The sequence below is a fragment of the Canis lupus genome, chromosome 29 (assembly GCF_048164855.1).
Source record: "Canis lupus baileyi chromosome 29, mCanLup2.hap1, whole genome shotgun sequence".
NCBI lineage: Eukaryota > Metazoa > Chordata > Mammalia > Carnivora > Canidae > Canis > Canis lupus.
This window is the reverse complement of record NC_132866.1, coordinates 16,128,856-16,156,854: the sequence shown is the minus strand read 5'-3', so window position 1 is coordinate 16,156,854 and position 27,999 is coordinate 16,128,856. Positions and strand designations below refer to the sequence as shown.

The window sequence follows — 27,999 nt, the reverse complement described above, 5'->3', positions numbered from 1 at the left end:
AGGCTGAGTTTTAGGTTAGATACTGGCAAACCAGACGGTACCCACCACCAGGAGCCAGGACGGTGAGAGCCATGGAAACCTCCATACGTGAGGGCAGCTGATGATCGTGTTCAGGTGAAAGGGGGTGCAGAGTGGCTCTATTTCATTCAGATAGAATCTGGGTGTTCAGAGATGTTACATTTGAGCTTGACCTGAGACAAACTTTCTCACAGCAAGACTCACCGAGCAAAGGCGTTGGGGGCTCTGAGTGAGCAAGTGAGCATCCGGACCTCGAGCCACTCAGACTTGCTGGAACGTAACAAAGGGTGTTTGCATGAGAGCTGTTTCAGATGGTTCCATCCGATTTGTGCTTCAGGGTTTATGCTTTTGCTGCTGCATTTCTGTGACTACTTCTACCCCCATGTGCAAGGGATTTGATTTGCACCTTATTTTGCTTTCTAAAACTTTAGTTTTCCAGTTGCTGTAAATTAAGGCTTGTTATGGATGCTCTGTTGTTGAGGTGGATTGGAGGTGTTTGAGGTCTTCCTCCCAACAATTAAAAGCTGAGAAGTTTGCTTCCTGGCTCTAATACAGGGTTGCAGCAGAGCAATTACAGTGCGGTAAGAAATCTGGGCAGGCTCGCTCCTGAGCATACAGTAAACCAAAGATAAAAGGCAACTATTTTGCTCCCAAACCACTAATTAAATTAAGTGCCTTAACCACTGACTCAAGCTATTTCCATCTTGTTTTGAAGTTGTATCCTTCCTGTTTAATTCAAGTAAATACACCCAGCTGCTGGTCTCAAGGGAGTTTTTTTTTAACTAAGTAATCCATTACATGGTTCAACTAAAACACATTCAATGCCTAGTGTTGCTCCTACACGTGTTTTTCCATCTACCCTGTTTCCCTACCTGCTTTTTTTTTTTTTTGAAAAAAGATTCAATTATTTCTTTGAGAGAGAGAGAGAGAGTGCATGAGTGGTGAGGAGGGGCAGAGAGAGAGAGAGCATGTCAAGTAGATTCCATGGTAAGCATGGAAGCCCGACTCTGGGCTCAATTGCACGACCCTGAGATCACGACTTGATCTGAAACCAAGAGTTAGACATGTAACCGACTGCACCACTCAGGCACCCTATCCCTATTTACCTTCCTGAGCATCCTTCTGCAACTGCTACACACAAACACAAGAAGTATGAAGTATATCATGCTATATGCACTGTTCTGTCCCTCACCTTTTTCCCTTCACATTATCTTGGAAGTCTTTCCATATCTATGTATATAGGTAACATAGGCATTAATGTAGATCTGTATCATTTTTTACAGCTTATTAACATTTTATCTTAAGGATTTACTGAGGTTTAATTAACCAATCCCCTATTGATGGACATTTGATATTACAAATGTACTGTGAGCTTGTAAACCCATTATCTCATATATATGGAAGTATATCTGTAGGAAAAATTCCCAGTAGCCCTATGCAATTTTAACTATCAATAAATATTGAAAAATTGCTCTCCATGGATAGTGACATTTAGGTTTTTACCAGCAATGTTTGAGAACTTGCTAGTTGCCCCTGCAAACATTGTGTTTAGCTTTTAGCTACATCTCTCTGTGGTACAGTTAAGCATCTTTTCTCATACTAAAGAGTCATTTATATTTCCTGTGTGACCACTGTTCATATCCTTTGCCCATTTTTCTATTGTGGTGTTGGTCTTTTACACATCAATTCCTAGACACTCTTTTTTTTTTTTTTATGATAGTCACACACAGAGAGAGAGAGAGAGAGGCAGAGACATAGGCAGAGGGAGAAGCAGGCTCCATGCACCGGGAGCCCGACGTGGGATTCGATCCCGGGTCTCCAGGATCGCGCCCTGGGCCAAAGGCAGGCGCTAAACCGCTGCGCCACCCAGGGTTCCCCTAGACACTCTTTATATATAAGGAAAACTAACCCTGTGCCTCTGACTTGAGTTGCCAACAACTTTTCCATTTGTCTTCATTTTTGATGGCATTATGGTATGTTTTCCTTGCAGAACTTTCCTTTATGTAGTCAGATTTGTCAACCTTGTCCTTTATGGCTTCTGGATTTCAAGGCATAGTGAGATCTTTATCCACTTTAAAGTTAGGAAGAAATTCTCTCAAGTTTTCTTCTAGAACTTCCACAATTACATTTTTTCATGCATAAATCCTGAATCCAGTTGTCATTGATCCTCTATTCTTTTGTAGGTGGCTGTTCAGTTGTCCCAATATCACTTACTAACCAGACCATCTTTTCCCCCACTAGTTAGAGATGCTACGTTGGTCATAAGCTAACTTGGAGGGAGATTTCAAAAGGGTTGTTCCTCAGAATCTCCTGAGCTTCTCTTCTGCTCTGTTTTCCAATGTCCCACACATGCCCCACTAAGACTTAAATTTCCTCCTATTGAAGATGCTCACCAGCTTATCCTCAGAACTTCCTGTTAAAGCAAGGTCTGTTGGGCCATGCTCATTGGGAGCAGATGCAGCTGGCTTGGTGGGGCTGAGTGCTTTGATGGGTCTCTGAAGCCTGTTCAGGGATCAGCAGTGGAGGAATTCAAGTAGTAGGTAAAAGACAGCCTCATTGCTTAATTATGAATCACTTGACCTATTTGCAATCTTGGCCAGAATTGGGGTTGGTTAAGAGCACAGTTGCCAAGAATGCAGTTTCTCCAGGGGTTCTGGAGAACCAGTGATTGGGTCCAGGGTGTGGGCCCTTAAGAGGAGGCCTATATGTGTATAGCTTTTTCTGTTTGAGTCATACTAGTGTCCTAACTGCCCAGAAAGTGACTTTGTTCAGTTTCCCTTCTCCAGTTTTGGAGAGCATTAGATTTTCTCATATGGCCTCTTGAATGAGGATGCAAAGTCTGTTTGGAATCACTCGTGGCTCTGACCCTTTCCCCTGTGGAGGGACTTCAGCTCCAGCATTGCTTGTGACAAGTTAAGATGTTGATTGTCCTCCAGCATGACTCTGGTCTGGAGAGCTGGCCTTTCCCCAGCTGGCAGGAGCAGGCCCGGAAGAGCTGCCCCAGCCCAGCCAAGGATGCACATGTGGTGCCTGTGGTCAGTGGTGAGCCACCAGTGAAGGAGGCTGTGGTTCACTTTAGCGGCACCACTGGTTGGGTCGGCAGCATTCTGCTGAAGGCCCGTGCTGGCTAAGAAGGCAAGCCGTGTAACTGAGGCTTAGTGAGGCACGAAGGCCAGTGGCCCAGTTCTCCTCCTCATGAGCCCTGGGCCAGATCTGTGTCCTCTCTCCATTTTAGTTTCTCCAGCAGTCAAGTGAGTGTCGATGGCGCTTCTGTGGGTTAAATGAAATAAGGTGTGAGGTTGCTTAAAACAGTGCTTGTACCTGGGAGACCTTTGCAAGTGTGACCAGAGACCCTGCCCTAAAGAGGCCCACAACCTAGCCGGGAGAGTGGCCAGAGTGTGTAGGTTGAGAAGTTTGAATTGGTGGTTGTCAGTACAGCACATAGGCAGATTCACCATTTCCTTCCAGAGGCTCCTCTTGATCTTTGGAACCTTCTTTTAGGGACACTGGAGAAAGCCTTGGCACTGGTATTTGTTGAGTGGGCCGCAGGGGGCAGGGTGGGTGGTCAGGGTCATTAACCTTTCTTCACCCTGTTTTCCCTTAAGCATGTTTGTGACTTGGCCTTGCTCTCAGACCCCTGGGCCCTCTGTCTCCTACTACAGGTCAGAGTGGGGGCAATCCAGTTCAGTTCTGCTCCGCATCTGGAATTCCCCTTGGATTCATTTTCATCCCAACAGGAAGTGAAGGCAAAAATCAAGAGGATGGTTTTCAAGTATGTATGATCAGATACCACCACGGTTAGGATGAAGCCAGCTGCTCTTAACATCGCTCCCTGGAAGGGTGTGACTGGCCTGAGAGAGGGCTGTGATTTGGCCTCCAGAACCCCAGCTGTGCACCCCAGAGTAATGAGAATTCCCTTCCCAAGAGTGCTCCTTATTATTACATAACAGTGTCCCAGATGGGAACTTACATGCAAGTTAAAAAGGAAAGTATTTCTGTTACTATTGTGTGGAGTTGTCAATTAACCAGGGACAGAGTGCTAGTGAAGGTCAAGACCGGTCCAGAGCATGAGGTGATGGGAAAAATGCTGGCTCTTTCTCCCGATTCTTTCCCTGGTGACCACTGCAGCTAGGACGGCTCACCATACCTCTTGGAGCTGCGTTTCTGTCTTCTAGAAAGAGTAAGTGTCCCTCTGTTTTTAAGAATGCTTTAAAAATGATGAATAGCTACTTATGTGCTCGTACACGTACACACCCTATAAATTATGTATTAGTAGGGTCATAATTTTATTCACATTACAAATCAGCTGATGTGTGTGTATATGCAAATATGTATATGAATATACACATATTTTGTGTATACATTATATATGTGTGTAGAATACACATATCTATATGCATATGAAAGTGTGTTATATACACATGCTTCACACACACATGTTCACAAACCGTACACAGAAGAATACCATTCTTTGCCATCTGATCTCTGGATCCTCTCTGGTGTCTGCTGACCCTTTGTGCTGAAGTCCCACTGCTGTCTGTGGTGCCAGCCACCAAATCCAGTGGTGAAGGCCCTGGGCTCTGTGGCCCTATTCCCCGTCACGGGCTTCTCTATGCCTGCCAGTGCCCTCAACAGGCCTGCATCCCCACACTGGGCACCCCCAGTGACTTCATCTCAGGCTATTTCCCCCAGCCAAGGGGTGCCCTGAACAAAATGAGAGACAAGTCAGATACAAGAAAATACAAAGAGGAAAAAAGCACATTGAAATGTTTGCTAGAAACAACATCAGTGTATCCTGGCCTCTCCTAGTTCCCTGGAGCCTTCTACCCTTGAGGGCTTTGAGAATGGTTTCTTATAGAGACACAGTCTTGGGCTCCAGTACCCTATAAAAGGGGCAGCCCTTGTAAAAGTTAGATCTTTGGCCAGAAGGTCTGGGTTAGAGTTGCCTAGGGAGTGTGTCAAAACTGCACATGCCTTCGTTCCCTCTCAGACCTACTGATTCCATCTCTGGGCTGAGGATACTTAGATACAAGATACTTAGGATCTGAACTTTTAAAAGGTCTCTCCCGCTGCCTGTGTGCCCTCTGATTCTTATGCAAGTTAACCTTTTAGAAACACCTTTATTAACATATAATTTAAATACCGTAAAGTTCACACATGTAATGTGTACAATTCAGTGATTTTTAGTGTATTTTCCAGAGTTGTGCAACTATTACTGTGATCTAATTTTAGAACATTTTCATCATCCCAACAAGAAACCTTATAAACAGACTTTTCTCCAGAGATGATATATAAATGATTAATAAGCCCTTGAAAAGATGTTGAGCATCATTAATCATTAAGGAAATGCAAAACAAAACTGTAATGAGCTACATCCACTAGCAAGGTTAAGATAAATGACAGACAATAGCAAGTGTTGGCAGGGATGTGGAGAAATTGGAACCCTCGTGCACAGCTAGTAGGATTTTTTTTTTAAAGGCTTTGTTTATTCATGAGAAACATAGAGAGAGAGGCAGAGACACAGACAGAGGAGAAGCAGGCTGCATCCAGGAAGCCCGATGTGGGACTTGATCCCGGGACTCCAGGATCACGCCCTGGGCTGAAGGCAGGCACCAAACTGCTGAGTCACCCAGAGATCCCCCAGCTAGTAGGATTGTAAAATGGTGCAGCAGCTTTGGAAACAGTCTGGCAGGTAAATACAGACTTACCACATGACCCTACAACTCTACTATGAATGAATTGAAAAATGTATGCCCCCAGAAAAACTTGTATACTAATGTTCAGAGCAGCATTGTTTATAATTGCCAAAAAGTGGAAACAATACAAATGTCCAGTGAATGAATTGATAAACCTAATGTGGTATATCCAAACAATGGACTATTATTCAGCCATAAAATGGAAGTATGATGATTCATGCTCCAACATGGATGAACCTTGAAAATAGGATGTGCTCGGCGAGAGAAGGCAGACACAGCAGGCCACATGTTGTATGATTTCACTTATATGAAATGTCTGGAATAGTCAAATCTGTGGAGACAGCAGGATTAGTTACCACCAGGGGCAATGGGGAAGATGGATAGGGAGTGACTGCTGATGGGTATAGTAGGGCTTCTTTTGGGGGCGATGAAATGTTTTGGGCCTAGTGGGGATGGTTGCACAATTCTGTGAATATACTAAAAAACTGGTGAACTACATATTTTAAAAGGGTGAATTTTATGGTATATGAAGTATATCATTATTGATCTAACATTTTATTACAAAAACTTCATGGTACCCATTATATGCATGCTAACACTGGCAAAAGAAAAAGTAGCCTGTTGATTTAAGTCAAAAATTGTTTGGGTGATTTTGACTCCATCACTTGGCCCCTTCTGAAAACATGAAGCAAATTGCTGCAATTGGCTCAAAAGGCACTTTTGAGATCATCCAGTATCTATTCCAACCCCTCATTTTATGGAAGAGGCTATTGATGTTGAGAAGGAGCAGGTGACTTGGCCGGGACCTCAGAGTCCTGTTGCTCGTCCAGTAGGCCCCACCCAGCTGTTCTCCAGCTCTTCCCACCAGCCTCAAGAGTTGGTTGACCCTCTTCTCAGCTATGTTGAAAATCAGAGTGAAGGGCTTGAGAGTATTATTCACAGCACAGGAAGTCCAGAGACTCAGCATGTGCCAGATGAGGACATGGCAGGTAGAGAAGGAAGCCTCTATGTGTCTGAACAAGATCAGCTCTTCTTATGGGGCTGTGCCTGGTTAGCACTCGTGTGTCCTAGGATGACTATAAGAGGTAGCAAACAAGGCAAGGAGGCAGTAACTAATTTTTTGGCCACAGTTGCAGGGTCGCTGAGGATACTAAACATTAAGACAGTATTATTAATCAGTACAGAGGAATGTTGGCTGAGTGGGAGTCATGACCTCCCCAGGACTCTTTACCCTTTTTCTGCAGTGCAATTTTAAATCCTGGACTGATTGGGACAGCTCTACCCAAACCCCCAAATAGTTGCCTCTTGAGACCACAGCAATCCCCTGAAAGTGTGTTTTGAGATGGCTAAGTAACTGCCCTGACAACCACGTATCGCTACTTTGCAATCAGAAGTTTAAAAAATATTACAATCAAACCTTCCAGTATTGCACCCCATGATAACATAAAATCAGATAAAGCCTGGCCAGCCAGATCTGCTCCAAATATCCAGAGCCTCCCAGCCAGCTGGCTGTGCAAGCTCATACAGTCATTTTCCTAATCTTTTAAGAATGCAACTCTTGGGTTTTCTGTGATTGCATTTTTTTTGGACCCCATCTGTAGCTTTATCAGATTTATACTGTATTTAGAAAGCTCTACAGTTTACCTTAGAGTAAGAGTGAAGTAGCTCCACTTTACCTTAGCACAAAGACTTTTTAGCTAACTATGGGGTCTTTCAATCATCATTAACATTTAAACATAGCTTTTATTATTATTATTTTTTATTTATGATAGTCACACAGAGAGAGAGAGAGAGGCAGAGACATAGGCAGAGGGAGAAGCAGGCTCCATGTACCGGGAGCCCGATGTGGGATTTGATCCTGGGTCTCCAGGATCACGCCCTGGGCCAAAGGCAGGCGCCAAACCACTGCGCCACCCCGGGATCCCTAAACATAGCTTTTAGAGTATTTATAATTACAAAGCATTTTGCTCTTTTTTAACTTATTATTCGGAGAGTCTTTTTGCATAAAGCTGCATTTTTCATGTTGATTTTTTAAAGTTTATTTATTTATTCATGAGAGGCACAGAGAGAGAGAGGCAGAGACACAGGCAGAGGGAGAAGCAGGCTCCATGCAGAGAGCCCGACTTGGGACTCGATCCCGGGTCCCCAGGATCACACCCTGGGCCGAAGGCGCAACGCTAAACCACTGAGCCACAGAGGCTGCCCTCATGTTGATCTTTTTATTTTTTAATTAAAAAAATTTTTTTTCATGTTGATCTTTTTAAATGGTTATATAATAACCCAATGAATTGAACTATCATAGTATATTAAATCATTCCTCTGAAAGGACACATTTACATTGATACCAAGATTTTTGTCTATTGATTTAAAATAGCAAAGGAAGAAAAGAAAAAAAAAAAAAACCAACTCTGTAGTCAAAACCCCTCTACCTACAGTGAGTTTTCTGATGAATTATTTTTCAGAATCTGTTCTATGGACTAACCGAATCAGAATCACTGGGGCAGAAGGGGATGGTTTAAAATGTAGATTCTCAAAAAATAAAAAAATAAAATAAAATATAGATTCTCAAAAAAAAAAAAATGTAGATTCTCAGCCTGGTCACACACCCACCACCAATTTAGAGTCTCAGTTGACACCAACTGAGAATCTCCATTATTCTGCCTCCAAGGAATTTTTATGCTCATTAGAATTTGAGACTAACTCTCAAATTCTCCTCTTGAGTAGGACAGCTAGTTAGTTTATCATGGTAACTGTCACTGATGGAGCACTCATTGGGTACTGAGAGATACTGGGTGTAGCATTTTAATCCTCAATACTCTTACTTTCCCTACTTTAACAAGGAAGGAAACTGAGTCTCAGGTTAAGTAACTTGTCTAGTTTACTTGGCTAATAAATTTCAGATCTAATATTTGAGACTCTCTGACTCTAGAGCCCACGTTCTTAACTACTTGAGTGGCAAAATATTTAGATTCTAGAACCCCACCCAATCCCTGCCAAAAAAAAAAAAAGCCCACGCATTGCAATCCCAACTCCCCCAAGACAGTAGTCAGTCTGTGTACCTTCTGTTTTCAACCTGGTTTAGTCCCATTCGAGAAGAATTGGAAAAATCTTGATGAGATGCTGGCCTCAGACCTCCTTCACAGACCCTGAGCTCAGAATAGGCTCTGAGATAGAAATGTTCCACAGCCAGGAATGAAGAGATGGCAGGGTTTTTTTTTTCTTCATTTCCCAGAGTTCAGAAGTCATTAGGAATCTTACCTGACCTGTAGAGTATTCCGGTGGGAAAGGCACATTAGGGAGAATTGGAGAGGACAGACAACACAGGCATTTGTGTGCTGAGTGAGATGAAGGACAGACACACCACTGGCCAGTGGAGTTGGGAGCCTGGGCTCCTGTCTTTGACATTTGGTTTTTCTCTAACCACAGCCAGGAGGCTCAAAAGGCATACTGCCAGGGATGTGAAGGCCCAGGGAGCTCCATGGTGACAGGGCACCTTGGCTTTTGGTGAGCAGAGAGTATTATGACCATTAGGTTGAACAGCATAGAGCAGGGATCAGCAAACTTTTTCAGTGAAGACTCAAAGAGTAAATATTTCAAGCTTGCTGGCCATGTGTTCTGCATAGACAATACATAAGTGAATGGATATGGCTGTTTCCCAGGAAAATTTTATCTATAAAAACTGGCAATAGGCCAGATTTGGCCCACAGGTTATAATATGCCAACCCCTGGAGAGAGAAAAACCATTGGCTTTGGAATCTGTTGAAACTCCAGTTCTGACCTTCACTACTTGGGTGAGGAGCAGGTGACTTAAATGGCTGTACAGTGTTATAGTTAAGAACTTGGGTTCTGGAGGTGGAGGCTCCAGGGTTCGAGTCCTCCCTCCACCACTCATGAGCTGTGTGACCTTATATAAAGCCTTTTCTTGAACTCTCCTATCTCAGAGAGCTGTGGTGAGAATGATCCAAGCTTAGCACCCGTACACACACACACACACACACACAATATGATCCAAGCTTAGCACCTGTACACACACGCACGCATACACTCAGCACAATCATGCCTGGCACACGAGAAGTGCTCTGGAAATATTAGCAGTTAATATTACTATTCTCTGGGCTAGGATTTCCTCATCTGTTAAATGAGGGTCATATTAGCACCTTTTACCATAGTTGAAAGGATTACATTCAGTAGCAGGAGCTACGGTATTTGGCATGAAGTGGAAACTCAGCACTAATATTATCCTTTAGAAACGGGAAACAGTTTGCCTTTCTACAAGCCTTAGAGAAAGACTCTTTGCAGACACATGAACTTGTAAAAGTAGGGGTCTTTTCAGAAATTAAGTCTTGGTTGTCTGCAGTATTTGATGTGGAACCCAGCACTGTGTGGGGAAGTCTGGGAGCACTTGGGATTCATTGGTGTTGGTATGCTCTGTTCCCCTTGGATAAGCCCCTTGCCCAAGCCAGGCTGTGCTCACCAGCCCCAGGAGACGGCTGGTGGTGGTCTCCAGTATCCTTGCTTATACCCCTTCCCCTGATTGGAGTGGCCTCTTCCTTTCCCAATTCCCTAACTCACCAAGATCCCATCAGATACTTCCCCTGCTTGAGCCTGTTCCTGACAGCTCCTCCCCACAGTGGACTCTGGTTAATTGTCATCCTTTCATTCATAATTACAATTTGCTTATAGGTCCTGTTTCTTCAGTTAGACCGACAGTTTGTTGAGGGGGGAATCGTATTCTTCCTGGTCTCCTTCTCACTATCTTCCATGTAGAGAATCCACAGTAAACACCAGTGGGCTGAAAATTGGCTTTCTGACTGATGCAGATGCTGAGACATAGTCGGCAAAGGGTCTTAATTCTAGGAGCTACCCACTCTTGTTGACATCTGTTAACTTAATGGAGGTCCACAGAGAGAATTGCCCCCATAAGACCTCACTTAGGACAGAAAGCAGTAAAAGTGAAGAATATTCTGGGCCTGGTCCTTCCAAGCACACTCCTCCTTGCTCTTCCCTCACCTCTCTGCTCAATGGTCTTTGAGGACTGAGAGGAAGGGGGAGCCACAAAGTGAACGGAACCTGGCTGGATCTCTGAGGAGCTGCTCAGAGGAGAGCAGACCAGGAAAGATGTCTGGGCAGGAGGACCACGTCAGGCTTGCATGAGAAGTAAGCATTTTTGGTGTTGAGTTAAAAAAGTATACACACATTCACACCTGCACACACAAGGCATTCCCACAGAGACTGGCCATGCCTCTGATCAGTCAGATGTTTGCATGTTAGAAGAATCACTGTAGGGCCCTCTGAGAGGCAAGCATTGCCTCAATTGACATTCAGTATAATCTGAGAATAAATGCACCCCCAAGCCTACAGTTTATGATTAGCAATGCAGAACGATGCTCTAACAGTTTTCTCTGTGTGTACAGTTAGTATCCGTGGTGATTCCATCAGCCTCGACATTGTTGCTCATGTTGGATGTGTTGCCACCCACTGAAAGGTTTGACATACAACCCATTGTAGAGAATCACCACTTTCTGCCCACTTGACCCTGAGAGCAGACAGTTCTCCCCATGAGGACACCTGCGTGAGCCTCCTATTGTAAGATTTAATAGAGATTCTGTGCTGGGATTCCAAGCTCAGTAGACCATCCCTCTAACGAGAGGCTGTGATGAGGTGGGACCACTGTAACGTCCCCTGATCTGGAAGTCGTCCAGCAGTTCAGCCTTCCAGCACCCAACCTTGAGCTGGAAGTGAGCCTCCTCAGACCCTTGGATCAAAGCCCTGTCCTTCACTCCTACAGATTCACACAATATTCTTAAGTTCAGGAATTTGCTTTCTCCACTCCAAGGAGATGCTGAGCTGTAACAAGAAGGGAATGATACAGACAGGTGGGTGTTAGACACACAGTGAGGGTTGTCAGCCCTGAGCTGTCACTGGAGGTGGGGGTAGGGTGGGTGCGGGAAAAGAGTCAGAAGACCCACAAAGCATGACATCGTCCTGGAATACAACAGAAGTGTGCAGGGTGAATCTTCAGTCCACAGGAAAAGCTCATTTCTAGTCTTCATTGTGTTTCAGAGCATGAGGAAGTGCACACCCCCTGCTAGAATGGTCACTCTGACCCTCTGCTGGGAGAAAGTGGCTGTCACTAATAATGGAGGAGCCCCTCGTTTCAGGCTGTCATTCCAGTATCATGTCTGTGGGTGACTGACCCTTGTCTTTGTTTTCTCCTTCTGTGTGAGCTCAGAGGAGGGCGCACAGAGACAGGCCTTGCTCTGAAATACCTTCTGCGCAGAGGGTTCCCTGGAGGGAGAAATGCCTCTGTGCCCCAGATCCTCATCGTCATCACTGATGGGAGGTCCCAAGGGCATGTGGCAGTGCCCACCAAGCAGCTGAAGGAAAGAGGCGTCACCATATTTGCTGTCGGGGTCCGGTTTCCAAGGTAAGAGCCTCGGTCACTCTGGGTAGCCCTGGAGACTGTGGAGACACTCCACAGCCATGGGAAGGGAGGGGATCTGGGCAAGCCACCCTGGTCCTTCCCATGCTCTGTCATATGTTGTGCCAGACTGCAGGGAGCCTGAAGCCTGAGAGAGTGCACTGTCTCTGATTTAGTCTGAATACTTGGTTGTAAGTGCCAGAAACTGGACTCAAATTCATTTGGGCAGAAATGGAAATTCTTGGACTCATCTAATAGAACTGGGTGGATCGGGGAGTGTGGGGTCTTGGGGTGAGCAGGAGCTGGGGACTTGAACGTCATGAAGATCCTGTCTGTCCTCCATGCGTACCTGCTGCTCCCTCAGCCTGGCCCTCGAAGGAACCTGGAACTCTGGCTGTAGGCAGCACCCAGCTCACCCCGCAGAGAAAAGACTCATGTTTCCAATTTCCATTTGAATAATCCAAGAAAGGCTCCTCATTAGCTTGAGTCACAGACCCACTCCTGAGGCCAGGAGAGTGGGGGGGTCTGTGATGAGCTGCTCCCCTCTCCAACCACGTTCTCTAGAAGCTGAAATGTGTTTTCCACAGGTCCTCCTTGCTCTCAGCCTGAAAATGAGAGGCCCCTTGTTATTGTGGGTATTAAGCGACATGACTCTGGTCTGGGTACTGGGCCTACGTAGTAATTAATGAGATCTCTTCATTAATTTTAGTACATTTTAAAATTCTTTCTGTCAATATGCCAGATGCTATGTTCTTCTAAGTTGTCAGGATACAGAGACAGTACAAAGTACCTGCCTTCATGAAGCTTCTGTTTCTAGGAAAGTTAACTGGATGAAACACAAGTGAGTGAATAAGTAATATCATTTCAGGTGGAATTAAAATGCGAAGAAGTAGTAAGGGAGGAGGTTAACAGAGTGACAAGAATTAGAGAGCTCCGCTATTTTAGAGAGAGAAGTCTGGCAGCAGTTGATTTGTGAGCAGAAACTTGAGTGAAAGGAGAAGCAAGCCTTCCTTCCAAACAGCAGGGAAGAGAACAGGCAAGGCAGGCGGGTGGCAAGTACCAAGGCCCTGAGGCAGTAGCTCGCTTACTGCCTGAGCTGCTACCCCCTCCCACATGGTGCCCAGTGTGAGAGGAGCAGAAAGACAGCCAGGGACTGTCTGGAAGCTGGTAAATGAGGTAAATTATAAGAAATGGGATAGAAGAGCTAGGTAGGAGTCAGGTCTAGAGATTCAGTGGGTCATAGTCAAGGCTTCAGTGTAGGTTGGGAAGTCTTTAGGTGGCTTTGAGCAGGGAAATGGCAGGTATTGGCCAATGTTTTTAGAACACACCAACTGCCAGGTAGGGAATAGACTGGCAGGGTGAGGTAGAAGGAGAAGCAATATCGGGAGGAGTGGGGGCATCTAGGTAGGCAGCCTTTGGAGCTGCTCAGACAAGAAGGTGGTGGTGTGTGGTGGGAAAGCATTGCGACCCACTGAGGAATGGTTGGACGGAGGCTGTGTCCTGGAGGCTGAGCAGTGGAGTGGCCGATGAATTGAATGTGGAAGAGTCAAGGATTTTGGCCTGAGCCCCACAGTGAAAGGTATTGCTGTTTACTGAGATGGTGGAAGACTCGAGAATAAGGGAAGTAGAGTTCTGTTTCAGGTCAAATTTGAGGAGCACATGGGACATCTGAGTAGGGTAGCTGAGTCCGCAGCCGGATGTCGAGTCTGGGTCTCTCCTCCTAGAGAGAGGGTAGACATTGAACTTGAGGTTGGCATTTATTCCCTGATGATTGCCTAGGAAGACCACCAAGGACCAGCATGTTCGGTACCCAGGGGATATCCCGGGCCATGCCATGTCCTGGTGGTGCTGTCCGTCGCTACCACCATCCTCGAGGGCTGTTGTTACGCGCAGCGAGTGGGTATTTAACACAGACCACCCTGTCATGGGCTCTTTGTGTATCCTCACATACAAGGAAATAAACTCGGTGGGAAAGGAGACAAAAGTGTCACTTCCTGGCTCACCTGCTACCCCCTCCCACATGGTGCCCAGTAGAGTATGTTGCACATCACAGTTTCCCAAAGGTTTGTCTGTGAGGATGGAGGCCATCGGACAGTGGAAATACATGGCCCATTCTGGGGCTCTTTTCTCCAGCTGCTAGCTGAGCAGTGCTTCTCAGATGGTCTGTGGTGGAGGTCTGTTTTGTTTTGTTATGTTTTTTAATCCATCATGGCCTGATACTTTAGAGAAATACAATAAAAATGAATTACTAGGAAAGAAAAATAAAAAAGAATATGAGCTCAAATGTTTATTATTTGATCCAAGCAGGCAGAAAATGGCTCTGTCAAGTTGCTGTACCACTGGGTTCTGAGTGTTCGTTCTCAGGGTCTATGCTTGTCTGGTTCTGGATGAGGGTGAGTTTGGGGGCCTACTGTGAGTATCCATCACTTAGAGGAATCGAGAAGCTATCAATCAGGAGAGGGGACATTGTTCAGCTCTGAATGTCGTGAGCTACAGCTATAGGAACTATCTGAAAAAGCCCGCCGTTGGGTTTCTCAGCCTTCCTGACCCATTCCCCCCAACTGCTGGTAAATGACTGGGTCACTGTTGACCAGTGGTTCTCAAAGTGTGTTTCTTGGACCAGCAGCCTCAGCAAGAGAGAATGTGCTAGGAATGCACACAGTCGGGTCTGGCCCCATAGAATCCAGAACTCTGGGGCCAGGTGCCTCCATTGGTGGTTTATTTGGCGCTCAGTGATTTTGATGCCCATCGAAGTTTGAGAACCACTGCTATGGGCAGTGTGAGACTTGCTATGGGATTAAAAACATGACTCTTTCCTCTTTTTAATATTCATTGAGCCCCCATTTCTGATGGTTCTCAGCTCTGGCTTTTGGGAGAATCTGCTGCTGGGTCAGGTAGAGCTGCCCTCTGAATGCTACTGCAAGGCTAGGACTTAGAAGCTGCCCTGTGTCTGCCAGGTGCCATCCTCACCCTGGGGGAGGCATGTCTGGTTTATATGACTTCGAAGGAGAATGGGGACTTTTACATAAGTGAATTTTAGAGATAAATGAAGTTTTTGCCATATTGCCAAACCTTGAATTTCTGATGGGCCAGATTCTAAATGCATTAGTGACTACCCTGACTTCCCAGAAAGGTTTCTCAACATCATTTAACGCTTCCTTCATGCCTAGGTCCTTATGCCTGGGCCCTAAGAGCAATGCCCTCTGGCTGTCGAAGTGTACTCCTTCCTCCACACAACCTCACGTTGCCGACTTTTGAGTGTGTATGGCCCGTTTACCATTCTTCAGGATTTTTCTCTATCACGAGCTATCCTTGTTTGTTCCTCTTTTGCCACCCCCGCCCCCAACCACTTTCTTTCATTTCCTTTCTGGTTAAATTTTTCTCATCAGCTATGGGTGACCCAGCCAAGTCACTACATCTGTGAGGACCGTGACTCAAATAAGAGCTGGTGGTTCCGAGGGTGAGGCTGTCCTCTGAGGAAGCTTGTGAACTTGGGCATGCACACATTATGACCCGTGCTTGAGCATCCTTGGGGGCTTTCTGTGGTTCACTTCTGGACCTTACCTGTATCCTAGGTGGAGGAGGTTGTAGCTGAGTGGCTTCTGGAGCAGTGGGGTTGTGTTGCTGTCCACAAGGAGCCCATGGTGTAGGGGATGGGTGGCCAGGAGGGTGAGAGGTAGACAGTGAGCTGCTCTAACTTCTCTGCTGGGGTTGGGGACAGATGGGAGGAGCTGCACAGACTAGCCAGCGAGCCAAGGGAACAGCATGTGCTGATGGCTGAACAGGTGGAGGATGCTACCAATGGTCTTTTAAGCACCCTCAGCAAGTCTGCTGTCTGCACCGTTGCCTCTCCAGGTAAGGCCTTCCAGGCTGGAAGGAGTGGTCTTGCCCATGTGGAAGTGGGGTGGGAATGGTTCCCTGAGGCAAGAGGTCAGGAGGCTCCCCAGGAAGGGGGAAGGCAAGAGGAATGGGGTCTGCAACTTTGGTGCTGGGGTACCCTGCTCTATTTACCTCCCTGTGTCAGGCCCTGTGGGCTTTCTCAGCTGGGAACCTGGCTTGTCTCTATGGGTTAGAGGGGTCCAGGCTTTGGGACCCAGATCTAGGGAGGCCCTGTGCCTGTCCACTTCCTCAGGGAGAAGAGCCGAGTCAGCTTTCTGGTCATGGTCAGCACAGGGACACTTCAGCTGGGCGGGGAGGGCTCTGCATTCCTAGTTGTCATTGTCATGGTCTGACCAGGCACACGTTATGTGAGAGGTACACATGTGCGTAAGATATAAAAACTGTGTGCAGAGGAAACACTCAAGAGACCGGCTGCCCAGCCACCACGCAGAGCAGGACTCCTGCCCTGATGTGCCCCGCCTTGCAAGAGGCAGAGGGGAGCTGGGGCTGAGGGTGATGGAACCACGGCTGGGGGGAAGGAGGCGTAACCCTGTCCTCTTCATCTTCTCTGTGCCCTGTGGACACAGACTGCAAGGTCCAGCCTCACCCCTGTGAGCGCAAGACGCTGGAGACGGTCAGGGAGCTTGTCGGCAGTGTCCTGTGCTGGAGAGGATCGCGGCGGAGTGATGCCGTGCTGGCGGCACTCTGTCCCTTCTCCAGGTTTGTCCTCCTGCTGGGGTCAGAGGCCAAGGGCGCACCAGGGTGGAGATGGAGGCCCCCAAAGCTGCGTGCTCACATGCTGTGAGCTGAGTGGCCACAGAGTGTGACAGGGATCAGAGAAGACGTGGGAGGGAGACAGGGGCAGAGTTATGGAGCCCCAGGGAGGGTCCTAGCTACACAGTGGCAGAGTCTTGTAGACACACTGCCTAGGTGCCCATAGTGAGCGAGGGGACAGGGTCACGGCTGTTCTGGAAGGCTCATAAGTGAGCCAAAGCCAGTCCTCTAGGACCATGGTCTGGACTTAGGATAGTGGTCTGGTCATTTGGTTCCTCTGAAGACTGGTTTCTGTATTTATGGGGCCAAGGGAGGCGGGAGGCTTAAGGTCTTGGTTGAATTCCAGTGGTGGAGGCCATGTGGGGTACAGCATCTGTCAGAGCGCCCGGGCATTCTTGAGCACCTGCTGCTCGGTGGTCAACCATTCTCTCAAAAATTCCTGGACTGTCCCCTGGCACTTTGTCCAGGCTACCTGCAGTACAGCAGATCAGCAGCTGGTGGTCCCATCCTCTTGCCTTTCCTGGAGAGCCAGGGGTAATGTTTGAACCAGCTGCATCTTTGCCCTGTGGCCTGCCCTCAGTCATGAGCTCAGGAGACACAGAGCAATGAAATGGTTGGCTGAGAAGCCATGAGCCATTGCGCTGGGCTGATGGAGCATCCAAAGACCATCTTGGAGGAAAGGGCCAGGCCCTGCACATGGGTCAGGGGAAATAGGGCCATGTCAGAGGCCACTAGAGGCCTTCTTCAGAACCCAAGCTTTCAAGTGAGGGGACGCAGTTCTTTGTTCGCAACTGAACATGTTCTAAGTGCCTGCTCTGAGCCAAGCAGTGTGCAGTGACACTGCCCTCAAGAAGCCCATGGTCTGAGGACAAGGCATTGGACAAGAGGACCAGTGACCGTCAGGTGTCTCAGGTGCCAGGATGGGGCCTGTCCTCCCTGGGACATCATGGAGAAGAGGCTGCTTGAACAGTCCTGAGAGATGTGGGAACTCAGTGGCACCAGGCAGAGGCATTCAGAGTTGGGAGCCCCAAGAGAGGCTGGCGGAGGGTACATGTCATGGCTTTGTGCTCAGAATCTGGAGTCAGGCTGCTGAGCTTTTAATTCCAACGTGGCCACTTTAGGAGCTGGGACCCTCCCACCCCCTTCCTTCTATATTTGAGAGGGGGCTAATGATAGTACCTACCCCATGGGGTTGTGGATGTAGAGCGCACTAATATTGCAGGTTTCTGGAATGACGCCTGCATATAGTAAGCTCTTCATCAACTCCCTCATTCAGGAAACCCTCACCGAGGGTCTCCTCTCTGCCCAGCATGTCCCAGGTCCTGGAGAATCAGCATGAATGCCTCAGAAGCAAATCTGCCCTCATGAGCTGATACTCCAGTGGCAGAAGGCAGCAGCAAATCAATGAATGCATAAAATGAACTATTAGGTAGTGAGAAGTGCTACAGAGAAAAAGAAGGAAGGGATGCGTCAGGGTGGGGAGGTGGTGGTTGGGAAGCAGGGGTGCAGTTTGTTTATTAAATAGAGTGGGCAGAGAAGGCCTGGCACAGCGTCCAGACCTGAGGGAGCTCAGGAGGGAGCCATGTGCAGATCCAGGCAAGGTCCTGGGGCCAGTCTCTGCTCCAACACCACCAATTCCCACTACAGGCCTGGGAGGAGTCTGAAGCACTTTCTGGGCTAGGACTTGTGGTTTTATGAAGTCATTAGGAGCAGATGTGGAAAGGGAGAAGATTTCTCTTTAATGAGCTGGCAACTTGGCAAACTTTGGATTTCAGCAACTCCTCAAGTTCATAATTGACTTGGCCTTTATCCCAAGTGGATGTTTTGCTCCAGGGAAAATTCTGCCCTAGAGGTGAGCCCAATTAGCCTGCCCCCGTGGTGGGCAGCCTGGAGGAGTAACAGCCACAATCTAGTTGCCTGATTTCCACAATTTCCTGCCCTTCCCCTCCCTCTCTGTATGCTAGCCCCGGAAAGTAACTCATAATAGGACACTCTTCCCACAGTTCAGAGTTTTGAACACAGATTATTTTCAAATTCTGACAAAGCCAACTTACATTTTTAAAAATTGTTTCTGGTTAGTTTGAAATGTTCCCTAACCCATGTGTAGCTAAAAGCTGGGGTAGAATCAAGGGAAACAAGGTGGTCTTTCTTGACCAACATCTGCTTTAGAATCTCCTATCAGCTTTTAGCACTTCAAATAACCTTCCAGGTTAAACCTTTGATCTCTATCATTTGCTCCCTTGGATTATAGCTGGAAGAGAGTGTTCATAACCCACCCTGCCACCTGCTACAGGACCACCTGCCCAGGTACAGTCTGCTTCTTCGATTCTCTAGCTCTTTCTGGCCCCTGGCACTTGGCTGGCCTCTAAAGGGGTGTTTGCACTCTAGGAGCAGAGAGTGGGGTGGGAACCAGCCCTGGGGCGGAGAGACATGGCATTTCAGAGGCAGAGGAACATGTTCAAACTGTATTCATTCCTCCTTTGCTCGGTGGTATTTTTCACTAAGAACGGACAGGAGACTTTGGAATAGCCTTCCTTCACCAGTGCCCCTTGCATTGACAAGATGCAGAGGAGGGCGCACATTGAGCACCAGCTTTGCAGACAGAAAGCCTCACATCCAGCACCAAACTCCAGGCCAGACACTTAAGCCTGTTTCCTCCACTGTGAAACAGGGATAATGGTTGTCCCTTGTCTGGAATCCCCATTTCCTTACACGGTGTGATAGGGGGTATCCCATCATCAGTGGGATCCTGGCGAAGATTCAGTAGGTAATGCTCACAGGAGTGCTTCATCAGCTCCAAAGTCCCACGCAGTCAGACTTACCAATACCATTAGGCATCATTCAACCTGTTCCTCAGTGGGTCTCCTTGCTCCTCATCCAGGGGTCTAGTGCCGCCCCTTCCTGCCCACTGACCTGGGAGTACAGAAATTACACTCAGGTGTGTTGGTATCAGTCCCCCATGGATTTGCTTCTCCTGATGAGGCAAGGAGCACATATCCTGGAAGCAGAGCCAGTGATGCTCCCATCCCCGGGTTTGGTGATCGCCTGGGCATCCTGTTGTAAAGTTCCCACATTTCTGGAACACAGCAGAAAGTGAAAGATGGGGTTTTTTTTGCTCGGAAACTAAAGTTGGAGCACATAAGGCTTTGGAACCACAGTGACTTGGGTCTGAGTCCCAGCTCTACCCCTTTCCAGCTGTCTGATCTTCACGTGACTTCTAGTCATTGAGCTTCAGTTCTCCCATCCAAAACGTCTTTATAGGATGCACCCCATTGGGCAGTGAGGTGAGATCATGCATGTGTGGTGCTTAGCACAGTACCTAGCACGTACTAGCTGCCCAGTGAAAGGCCAGAGTGGGTGCTGTTGTTGAGTTCCCCAGTCATTTCCATGATACACCAGAGGACAGAACAGCAGGCCGGGGTGCCCGCAGTGAGCCTCAGTAATTACTGCCATCGCACAGCATACACTTTAATTTCAGTGAACAAGTAGTATATCAGCATTTGTCTGTAGAAAGGACAGAAATCACCAGTTCTAGCAGTAACCACACTCAGCTACTTAGTAAGCTCCTTGAATATAAGACACATGAATTCATGAAGATCCTGTCTGTTGTCTCTAACTCTGGGAGGACGGTCATGTGGTATTATCTGCATTTTACAGGAATTGATAAGGAAATTGACCAGGAGCTTACATACTGACTATAGGGGATCACAGGACACTTCAGAATGGGCCCAATTTTGACATGGGCCGTGGTTTCCTGTGCAAAATATCCCCTTTAAAAGAGACGTTGCCCAGAATCTGGACCTCACATCCAAAACCAAATACTGTCTATACCTATTATGGAGTGTTTGCCTGGTGCCAGGCTTTATGCTAAGACTTTCCATGGGTTAGTTTGAGTAATCCTCGTAATAGTACCATGGGACAAGTCTTCATCATCCCTTCTTGGAAGAGGATACTGGGCTGGCTGCAGTGAATTAAGGTGCCCGGAAAGGCTCGCTGTTTTGCTGTGTCAGCCTGCAGAGGCCGTTAAGGACAACCATATAGAACTTGAGGAAGCACCTCCTGTGCCGCGGTGTTCCCTGTCTTGTGACACCTGCGTGGTCACCGTGATGCTGCTGCAGTCTTCATCCTTATTGAGCCTGGGTCCAACACCAGTTCATCGTCACGGCCATCTCTAGACCTCAGCAGGCGGGGGTGATGAAGGGATGTTAATGCCGTTCCCTAGCGCTGCCATAACAAACTACCACAGTCTAGGGGCGTAAACAACAGAAACTGACTTTCTCACGGTTCTGGAGGCTGGGAGTCCGAGATCAAGGTGTCAGCAGGTTCTGTTTCTTCGGAGGCCTCTCTGCTCGGCTTACAGATGGCCGTCCTCTCCCTGTATCCTTAGGTGGCCTTCCTTCTGCGCACATCTCTAGGGGATCTTCCTCTTATGAGTCAGACTGGATTAGGGCCCATCCTATGAGCTCATTTAGCCTTAATGAACTCTTTAAAGGCCCTCTCTCCAAATACAGTCACATTCCAAGGTACCGAGGGTTAGGACTAATACACATGAATTTGGAGGCCATAACAGTCCAGGGCCCATTGGCACCGCCCCAATGAGCCTGTAATTCACAAAAGGCCTTACGGAGCCTGCCACCAAGTGTCCTTTACACCCACACCCAGCCCCTCCTTTATGTACCTCATTTGCTTTCCTTGCCCTCTTTGCCACAGGTGTTGTGGCTGGGTACCTAGTGTTCTTGGGGGAAGGAGGGAGCTGGGCCCTGGTGGGGCAGGCTGGGCTGCTAGACTCCCACCTCTGCACAAACCCTTTCATGCATCTGAGCTGGCATGCGAGGCTGTTAACAGGCATCTCTTTGATAGACCCTTGTGACTCACAGCCCTGTCAGAATGGAGGCACATGTGTTCCAGAAGGACTGGACAGGTACCACTGCCTCTGTCCGCCAGCCTTCGGAGTGGGGGCTAACTGCGGTACGTATGCAGGGGACTTCCAAGGCTGGCCATTGGGGAGCAGTGGGACCTGGGCTCCTGCTATCCACTTCCCATCCCGCTAGCTCCTAGTTAGAAATGGGGCCTTGAGTGTTGCTAAGCCCAATTATGGGCTGATGGCAGTCTGACTCTGAAGCCTGGTCCTGGGCAGAGTCTCTTCTCCCCTCTCCTAGGAAAAGGAGCAAAGAGCCTAAACCCTTTTTGGTCTTAAAGGTATGACATAAAGATTATGATAGGCTTTTACCCTGTAGGGTTGTTGAGAGTTTTAAATAAGGTAGACATAAAGTGCTTTGTCACCATGCTTGACATATAGTAGGAACTTGTTAAAGAACTTTAAAAAATATATATATATATACATATATATATATTATTGTAAAAGAATTTTAATAACTTTAAAAATCTAGTGCTGGGTCAACTGGAGATCTATATAGAAGAACTAAATCTTGACCCCCTACCTCACAAGCTATGCACAAATCAATTCCAGGTGGATCACAGATCTAAATATAAAAGGCAAAGCAGTGAAGCCTCTAGAAGAAAACATAGGAGCATATCTTCATGATTTGAGGTAGACAAAGATTTCTCAAACAGGATGCAAGAAGCGCTGACCATAAGGGAGGAAAGATCTAGATCCCATTTTAACTTTTAAAAAGGTGGTCAGAGGGAGACCCATAATGAGAGCCAGGAGGCAGAGCTGTGTCTGACCCCGTCTGACTCTGTGACGAGATCCCCGGCCCCTGCGGCCCCTGCCACCTCGTCCCTCTGCCCCGTCTCCCTGCTGGGAGGGAGGATTCTCCTGCTGGGTTTGGCGTCTGGGCATCTCTAGGGTGGCCGTAGCGTGACCGGCGGCTGCTGTGACCCAGCAGCCCCGAAGCTGAGCGTGGAATGCAGGATCGACGTCCTCTTCCTGCTGGCCAGCTCAGCGGGCACCACCCCCGAGGGCTTCCTGCGGGCCAAGGCCTTCGTGAAGCGGTTTGTGCAGGCGTCGCTGAGCGAGGACTCCCGGGCCCGCGTGGGGGTGGCCCGGTACAGCGGGGAGCTGGCGGTGGCCGTGCCCGTGGGCGAGTACCAGGACGTGCCGGACCTGCTCAGGAGCCTCGACGGCGTTCCGTTCAGCGGCGGCGCCACCCTGACCGGCAGCGCCTTGCGGCGGGCGGCCGAGCTCGGCTTTGGGAGCGCCGCCAGGACGGGCCAGGACCGTCCCCGCAGAGTGCTGGTCCTGCTCACGGAGTCACCCTCCCAGGACGAGGTGGCCGGCCCCGCGCGCCACGCCAGGGCCCGGGAGCTGCTCCTGCTGGCCGTGGGCACCGAGGCCGTGCGCGCAGAGCTAGAGGAGCTCACAGGCAGCCCGGAGCGCGTCCTGGTCTACGCTGGCCCGCAGGACCTGTTCCGCCGAGTCCCTGAGCTGCGGGAGAAGCTGTGCAGCAGGCCGCAGCCAGGTGAGGGCCCGGTGCTCGGCAGTAGTGGGCGTCCTCGGGTAAGACGTTAACAAGGTACATTTGTCGGGATTAAGGAACCCACGGGGCGCCTGTGTGGCTCAGTGGTTGAGCGTCTGCCTTGGGCTCAGGTCGTTATCCTGGGATCGAGTCCTGTATCCGGCTTCCTGCCCGGCTGGATGTCGTTGCTCCCTCTCTGTCTGCCTCTACCCCTGCTCATGCTTTTCTTTCTCACACACTCTTTCTCTTAAAAATATATATAATTTTTTTTTTAAAGAGACTTTCTTAGTTTTTACCTAGTGACCTTTCATTGTTCCAAGGATTCTTTCTAGGTCCCTGCATTCAGCTAGTCATCGTGTCGTCTTAGGCTCCTCTTAGATATTCCTTGTGGTGGAGTGGTTTTTAAACACCCTTAAGTCTGATCCACTCACTCCCTACCTAAACCTTCCTGCTGGCTCCCTTCTGCCTTGGAATAAAACCCGAACTCCTCCTGGCCTCTGAGAACTCCGTGTGGTTGGTCCCTCAGACCTCTCTGCAGCCCCTGCATGGGGTGAAGGTGGGGGAGCGGCCACTCAGCCCCCTCCCTGCCTTAGACGCGCCACCCAGCCCTCAGCTTACTCTTACTCCTCCCAGAGAGACCCTGACCCCTTCTCCCAATCTACTTATGTCATGGCTCCTGCAGATCCCTCGCATAATACCCTTTCTCCCCACCCATGCCTGGTCATGGGATTTGTGATTCTGCGTTGGTTTCATATCTGTCCCATTGAGGGGAGGCATGGGCCCATTTTGTCCACTTGGTATAATTAGTGCATGGAGTACAGTGCACGGAAGGTGCTCAGTAACGGGATGGATGAGGGCGCCCAGAGCTCAGTGGCTTACAGAGGACAGACGTTTATTTCTGTCATAGTTCAGAAGTGAATGGCTGCAGCCAGCAGGGTGGCTTGGGTATCTTGTGGTTCCACCTCTAGATCACTGTTTCTCTGCCAGCTAGAAGTGGGGAGAAGGGAAGTGGAAGGCAAGTAGCTTCCTTTTGAGGACGGATTTCAGAAACTGTACAATTTTCAACCATGTCCAATCAGATAGAACTTAGATACATGGCCACACCTGTCTGCTGGGGAGTCTGGGAATGTGGGCTAGCCTGGCTTTCCTGTGCCCTTATATCTTAGGAGAGGGTGGAGGACGGCCACTGACCCGACCTAGGCAGCCCCTCTTTTGCTGGCCTGGTCCAGAGGAGGGGCTCTGCTGGGCACAGCCTGCCCCCAGGCTCACTCTGTTTGTTCCCCACAGGCTGCCGGACACAGTCGCTGGACCTTCTCTTCATGTTGGATGCCTCAGCCTCAGTGGGACCCGAGAACTTCGCCCAGATGCAGAGCTTCGTGAGAAGCTGCATGCTCCAGTTTGAGGTGAACCCAGATGTGACGCAGGTCGGCCTGGTGGTGTACGGCAGCCAGGTCCAGACAGCCTTCGGGCTGGACGCCCATCTCACCCGTGCGGCGGTGCTGCGGGCCATGAGCCAGGCCCCCTACCTGGGCGGGGCAGGCTCTGCAGGCACAGCCTTGCTGCACGTCTACGACAAAGTGATGACCGTCCAGAGGGGCGCCCGGCCTGGCGTCCCCAAGGCTGTGGTGGTGCTCACAGGTGGGATGGGCACGGAGGACGCAGCTGTCCCTGTCCAGAAGCTGAGGAACAATGGCATCTCTGTGCTGGTGGTGGGCGTGGGGCCTGTCCTGAGGGAGGCACTGCGGAGGCTCGCAGGTCCCCGGGATGCCCTGATCCACGTGGCCACCTACGCAGACCTGAGGTACCACCAGGATGCACTCATCCACTGGATATGTGGAGGTGAGTGGGGGAGTCCCTGGCCTACGGTGTCCCATCCCCCCCAGGGGAACTCAGCCTGAGCCCTCAGGTACCAGGTTGCAAGGATGGCAGTGCCTCCCAGCTACCCCATGCTTTCTGAGTGCTGGGTTCTGTGCTAACCTCCCCGCTCACATAAAACACTGCAGTGGGCACAGCTGGCCCCATCTGATGGTGCAGAGAGTTTAAGTGACCCCAGTACCTCTCCCCAAACTCGAGAATTTTTGCACTTCATTGGAACAGAAGACCTTGCTAGGATACCTACAGATTCCCCAGGAATCTAAGGACCCAGCTGACATTGACCTATAGTGATGACAGAGCTAGGAACAAACCCAGCCAGGCCAGCCTGGCCCCAAGGCATCTTTTTGCCAGTGACCACCTTTCTGTCTCTTTAAAAGTGTATCCATAATAGTAAACACTGCTGTGTGCACAGCACATTTGAGAGATGAGAGTCTCTGTGTACAGTAGGTGAGCCAGGTGAAAGTTGGGTCTCTGACCTAGCCAAGTAGAATGGGCCACCAACCATGTGCTGACACTGAGAGGTGTGAGACATTCTTCTGTGGCCTCACCACTGTCCTGGGCTTTTTTTTTTTAAGATTTTATTTATTTATTCATGAGCGACACAGAGAGGCAGAGACACAGGCAGAGGGAGAAGCAGGCTCCATTCAGGGAGCCCAGTGCGGGACTCCAGGATCAAACCCTGAGCGGAAGGCAGACACTTGACTGCTGACCCACCCCGGCGTCCCTGTCCTGGGCTTCTTTGGTGGGGGGGCCTTGGGGCTGACCCAGGCTGGGCCCGCTGGGCCCGTTTTCTCTTGTAGAAGCCAAGCGGCCAGTCAGCCTATGCAAACCCAGCCCGTGCCTGCATGAGGGCACCTGCGTCCTACAGAACGGAAGCTACCGCTGCGAGTGCCAGGATGGCTGGCAGGGCCCCCACTGTGGGAACCGTAAGTGGGGCTCTGGCTCTGCCTGTGGGGCATGGCAGGGGGGTGGGGGGCAGGGGCCTTCAGACCTACTGAGCGCTAGGGACTCAGCTGAAGTCAGGGTCTGAGGTGTTCGTTCAGCAGAAGGCCACCTGCAATTGTCTGTTCATTCCCGCATGAAATATTCGGTGGGGGGGGGCCGCCCACATCCCAGGTGCTGTGCTGGGGGCACGACGAGAAGCTCTGCCCTCCTGGAGCTCCCATGCCAGTGGGGGAGACGGGCAGTGAATAAGAACAACCTGCAGTGTGGTGGTGCTAGGCGTATGTGAGAAAAACAGCGGCTGGGAGGAGGGTCTCCAGAGAGGCCTGTGTTGGGAGCACGGTGGGGGTGGAGTGGCTGGAAGACAGGACGAGGGCACAGGTGCGGTGGGTGGGTAGGTAGAGGGTGCTGGAGTGTTTCTCTCTGCTCACTAAGATGGGAGGAGGCACTGGTGGTAGGAGCCGAGAGCAGTCACGGTCCAGGAGAGAAGGGGTCTGCACCAGACAGTCCATCACGGTGGGCAGCATTATGGCTTCCTAGGGCTCCTGCTCATGAATTTCAAGTTAGAGGAGCCAGCGACCAGAAGAAGACACCCCTCAGAGCTTTAGATTTTCAGCCACCAGCAGAGTGTGGCTTCCTGTGGCTGGACCTGAAGGCAATCAGATAGGCCTCTGATCTCGTTTCTGCTTGGGCTGTGGAGGGAGAGAGACATGCAGGGGTGCACAGGCTGCCCGCTGGTGAGGAGAGGACTCGGACCCTCCTCCTGTCCTCAAGGTTCACTTCTCTCCCAGGGTCCTTGAGAGGAGACGCCCCCAAGGCACGCGGCTCCCGCCGAGAACCCGCAGGAGGGCAGTAGCCCTACCCTTCCTCGGCAACTGCCCAGAAGGCCTTGGTGCCCGACCCTGAGAGCACGCCTGCCCTGTCCTGTCCTGTCTCCCCGGGTCCTCTGAGCGTCTGCCTCTAGCTCTGTGCGGAACCCTCCTGCCCACTCCCTCAGTCACAGAGAAGAGTTGTCCCTACTGCAGACCACACTGCTTGGGGACACAGTAGCCGCTGATCCCACTACTAATGCAGATGTTGAAAAGTCGTGATGCGTAAGTAAATACCTACTTTCTGTACCTGGACCATGCCCTGGTGAGCTTGTTTCCTCTGCCAACTTCCCCTGAGGAGAAGCTAAAGGAGCTTGGAGACTTTTGATGGCCTGTTTGAAAGCTCGCTTTGCAAAAAAAAAAAAAAAAAGAAAAAAAGAAAGCTCGCTTTGCACATAACAAATGCTAAATAGAACGCTGTTGGGATGGTAATGCTCAGGAGGAGGCATGGACTAGAGTGTCATTTGGACCACTGAAGCCATAGCATTTCAAGATTGGAAAACTGTGGACCTTTTCATATGTCTTTTCCCAAAGATATCCAAGTGGATTTGCTTTTAGTTTGAGAAGGGACTTGAGTGGCATTTGTGACTTTTGGTGACTGTGACAAAGACCTAGAAAAACTCTGGACTGGAAATATGACCACTAACTTGTTTGACTACGGGGAAGGGGCTGAGCATGCAAATCGTCCTGGTCTCCAGGGGCCAGATGACATTGGCCTGTGTCCTGGGCTACATTCCCTTGGAAGGACTTGCTTGAGGGATTACTGAGGGGGGCTCATTGTGGGGTGCTTATTGCTTGTCCTCAAGGATTGAATTTTTAGTAGCACAAGGAGTGGAATTCTTAAACTCCGCAAATAAGGCATAAAGAAACTTTAGAGGGTATTGGCTTTTTGAAGCATCGATCTTCTGTTGTCTAGGTGATTTTGCTTTTCATGTCTGGTTTTGAAAGGAATACTTTAAGAAATGCTGTTGGTTATTTCACAGGACCCCGTGTGGCAAGAAGGCTCAGTTGGGACATTTTTCTGGCAAACTAGGAACTCACCCAAGCAGTTTTTAGGGAACACTTCTTCCCCTTGTTTGGATTTGGGTTTTCAGTAGAAACCTTTG

At 49.2% G+C, this 27,999-nt stretch overlaps 1 protein-coding gene across 1 annotated transcript in view; it reads left to right on the top strand.

Annotated features, from left to right (window-relative positions):
- VWA2 (von Willebrand factor A domain containing 2) overlaps nucleotides 1–27,275 on the top strand; it is a 45,318-nt gene extending 18,043 nt beyond the window's left edge. The window contains exons 5-14 of the mRNA XM_072804751.1: nucleotides 3,681–3,790; nucleotides 11,947–12,141; nucleotides 15,857–15,990; nucleotides 16,602–16,734; nucleotides 19,040–19,095; nucleotides 21,649–21,756; nucleotides 22,635–23,210; nucleotides 24,495–25,046; nucleotides 25,883–26,008; nucleotides 26,816–27,275. Of these exons, the coding sequence (XP_072660852.1) occupies nucleotides 3,681–3,790; nucleotides 11,947–12,141; nucleotides 15,857–15,990; nucleotides 16,602–16,734; nucleotides 19,040–19,095; nucleotides 21,649–21,756; nucleotides 22,635–23,210; nucleotides 24,495–25,046; nucleotides 25,883–26,008; nucleotides 26,816–26,880 (2,055 nt within the window). The 3' untranslated portion in view covers nucleotides 26,881–27,275. The remainder of the gene's footprint in view (nucleotides 1–3,680; nucleotides 3,791–11,946; nucleotides 12,142–15,856; nucleotides 15,991–16,601; nucleotides 16,735–19,039; nucleotides 19,096–21,648; nucleotides 21,757–22,634; nucleotides 23,211–24,494; nucleotides 25,047–25,882; nucleotides 26,009–26,815) is intronic.
- The last annotated feature ends 724 nt before the right edge of the window (nucleotides 27,276–27,999 follow it).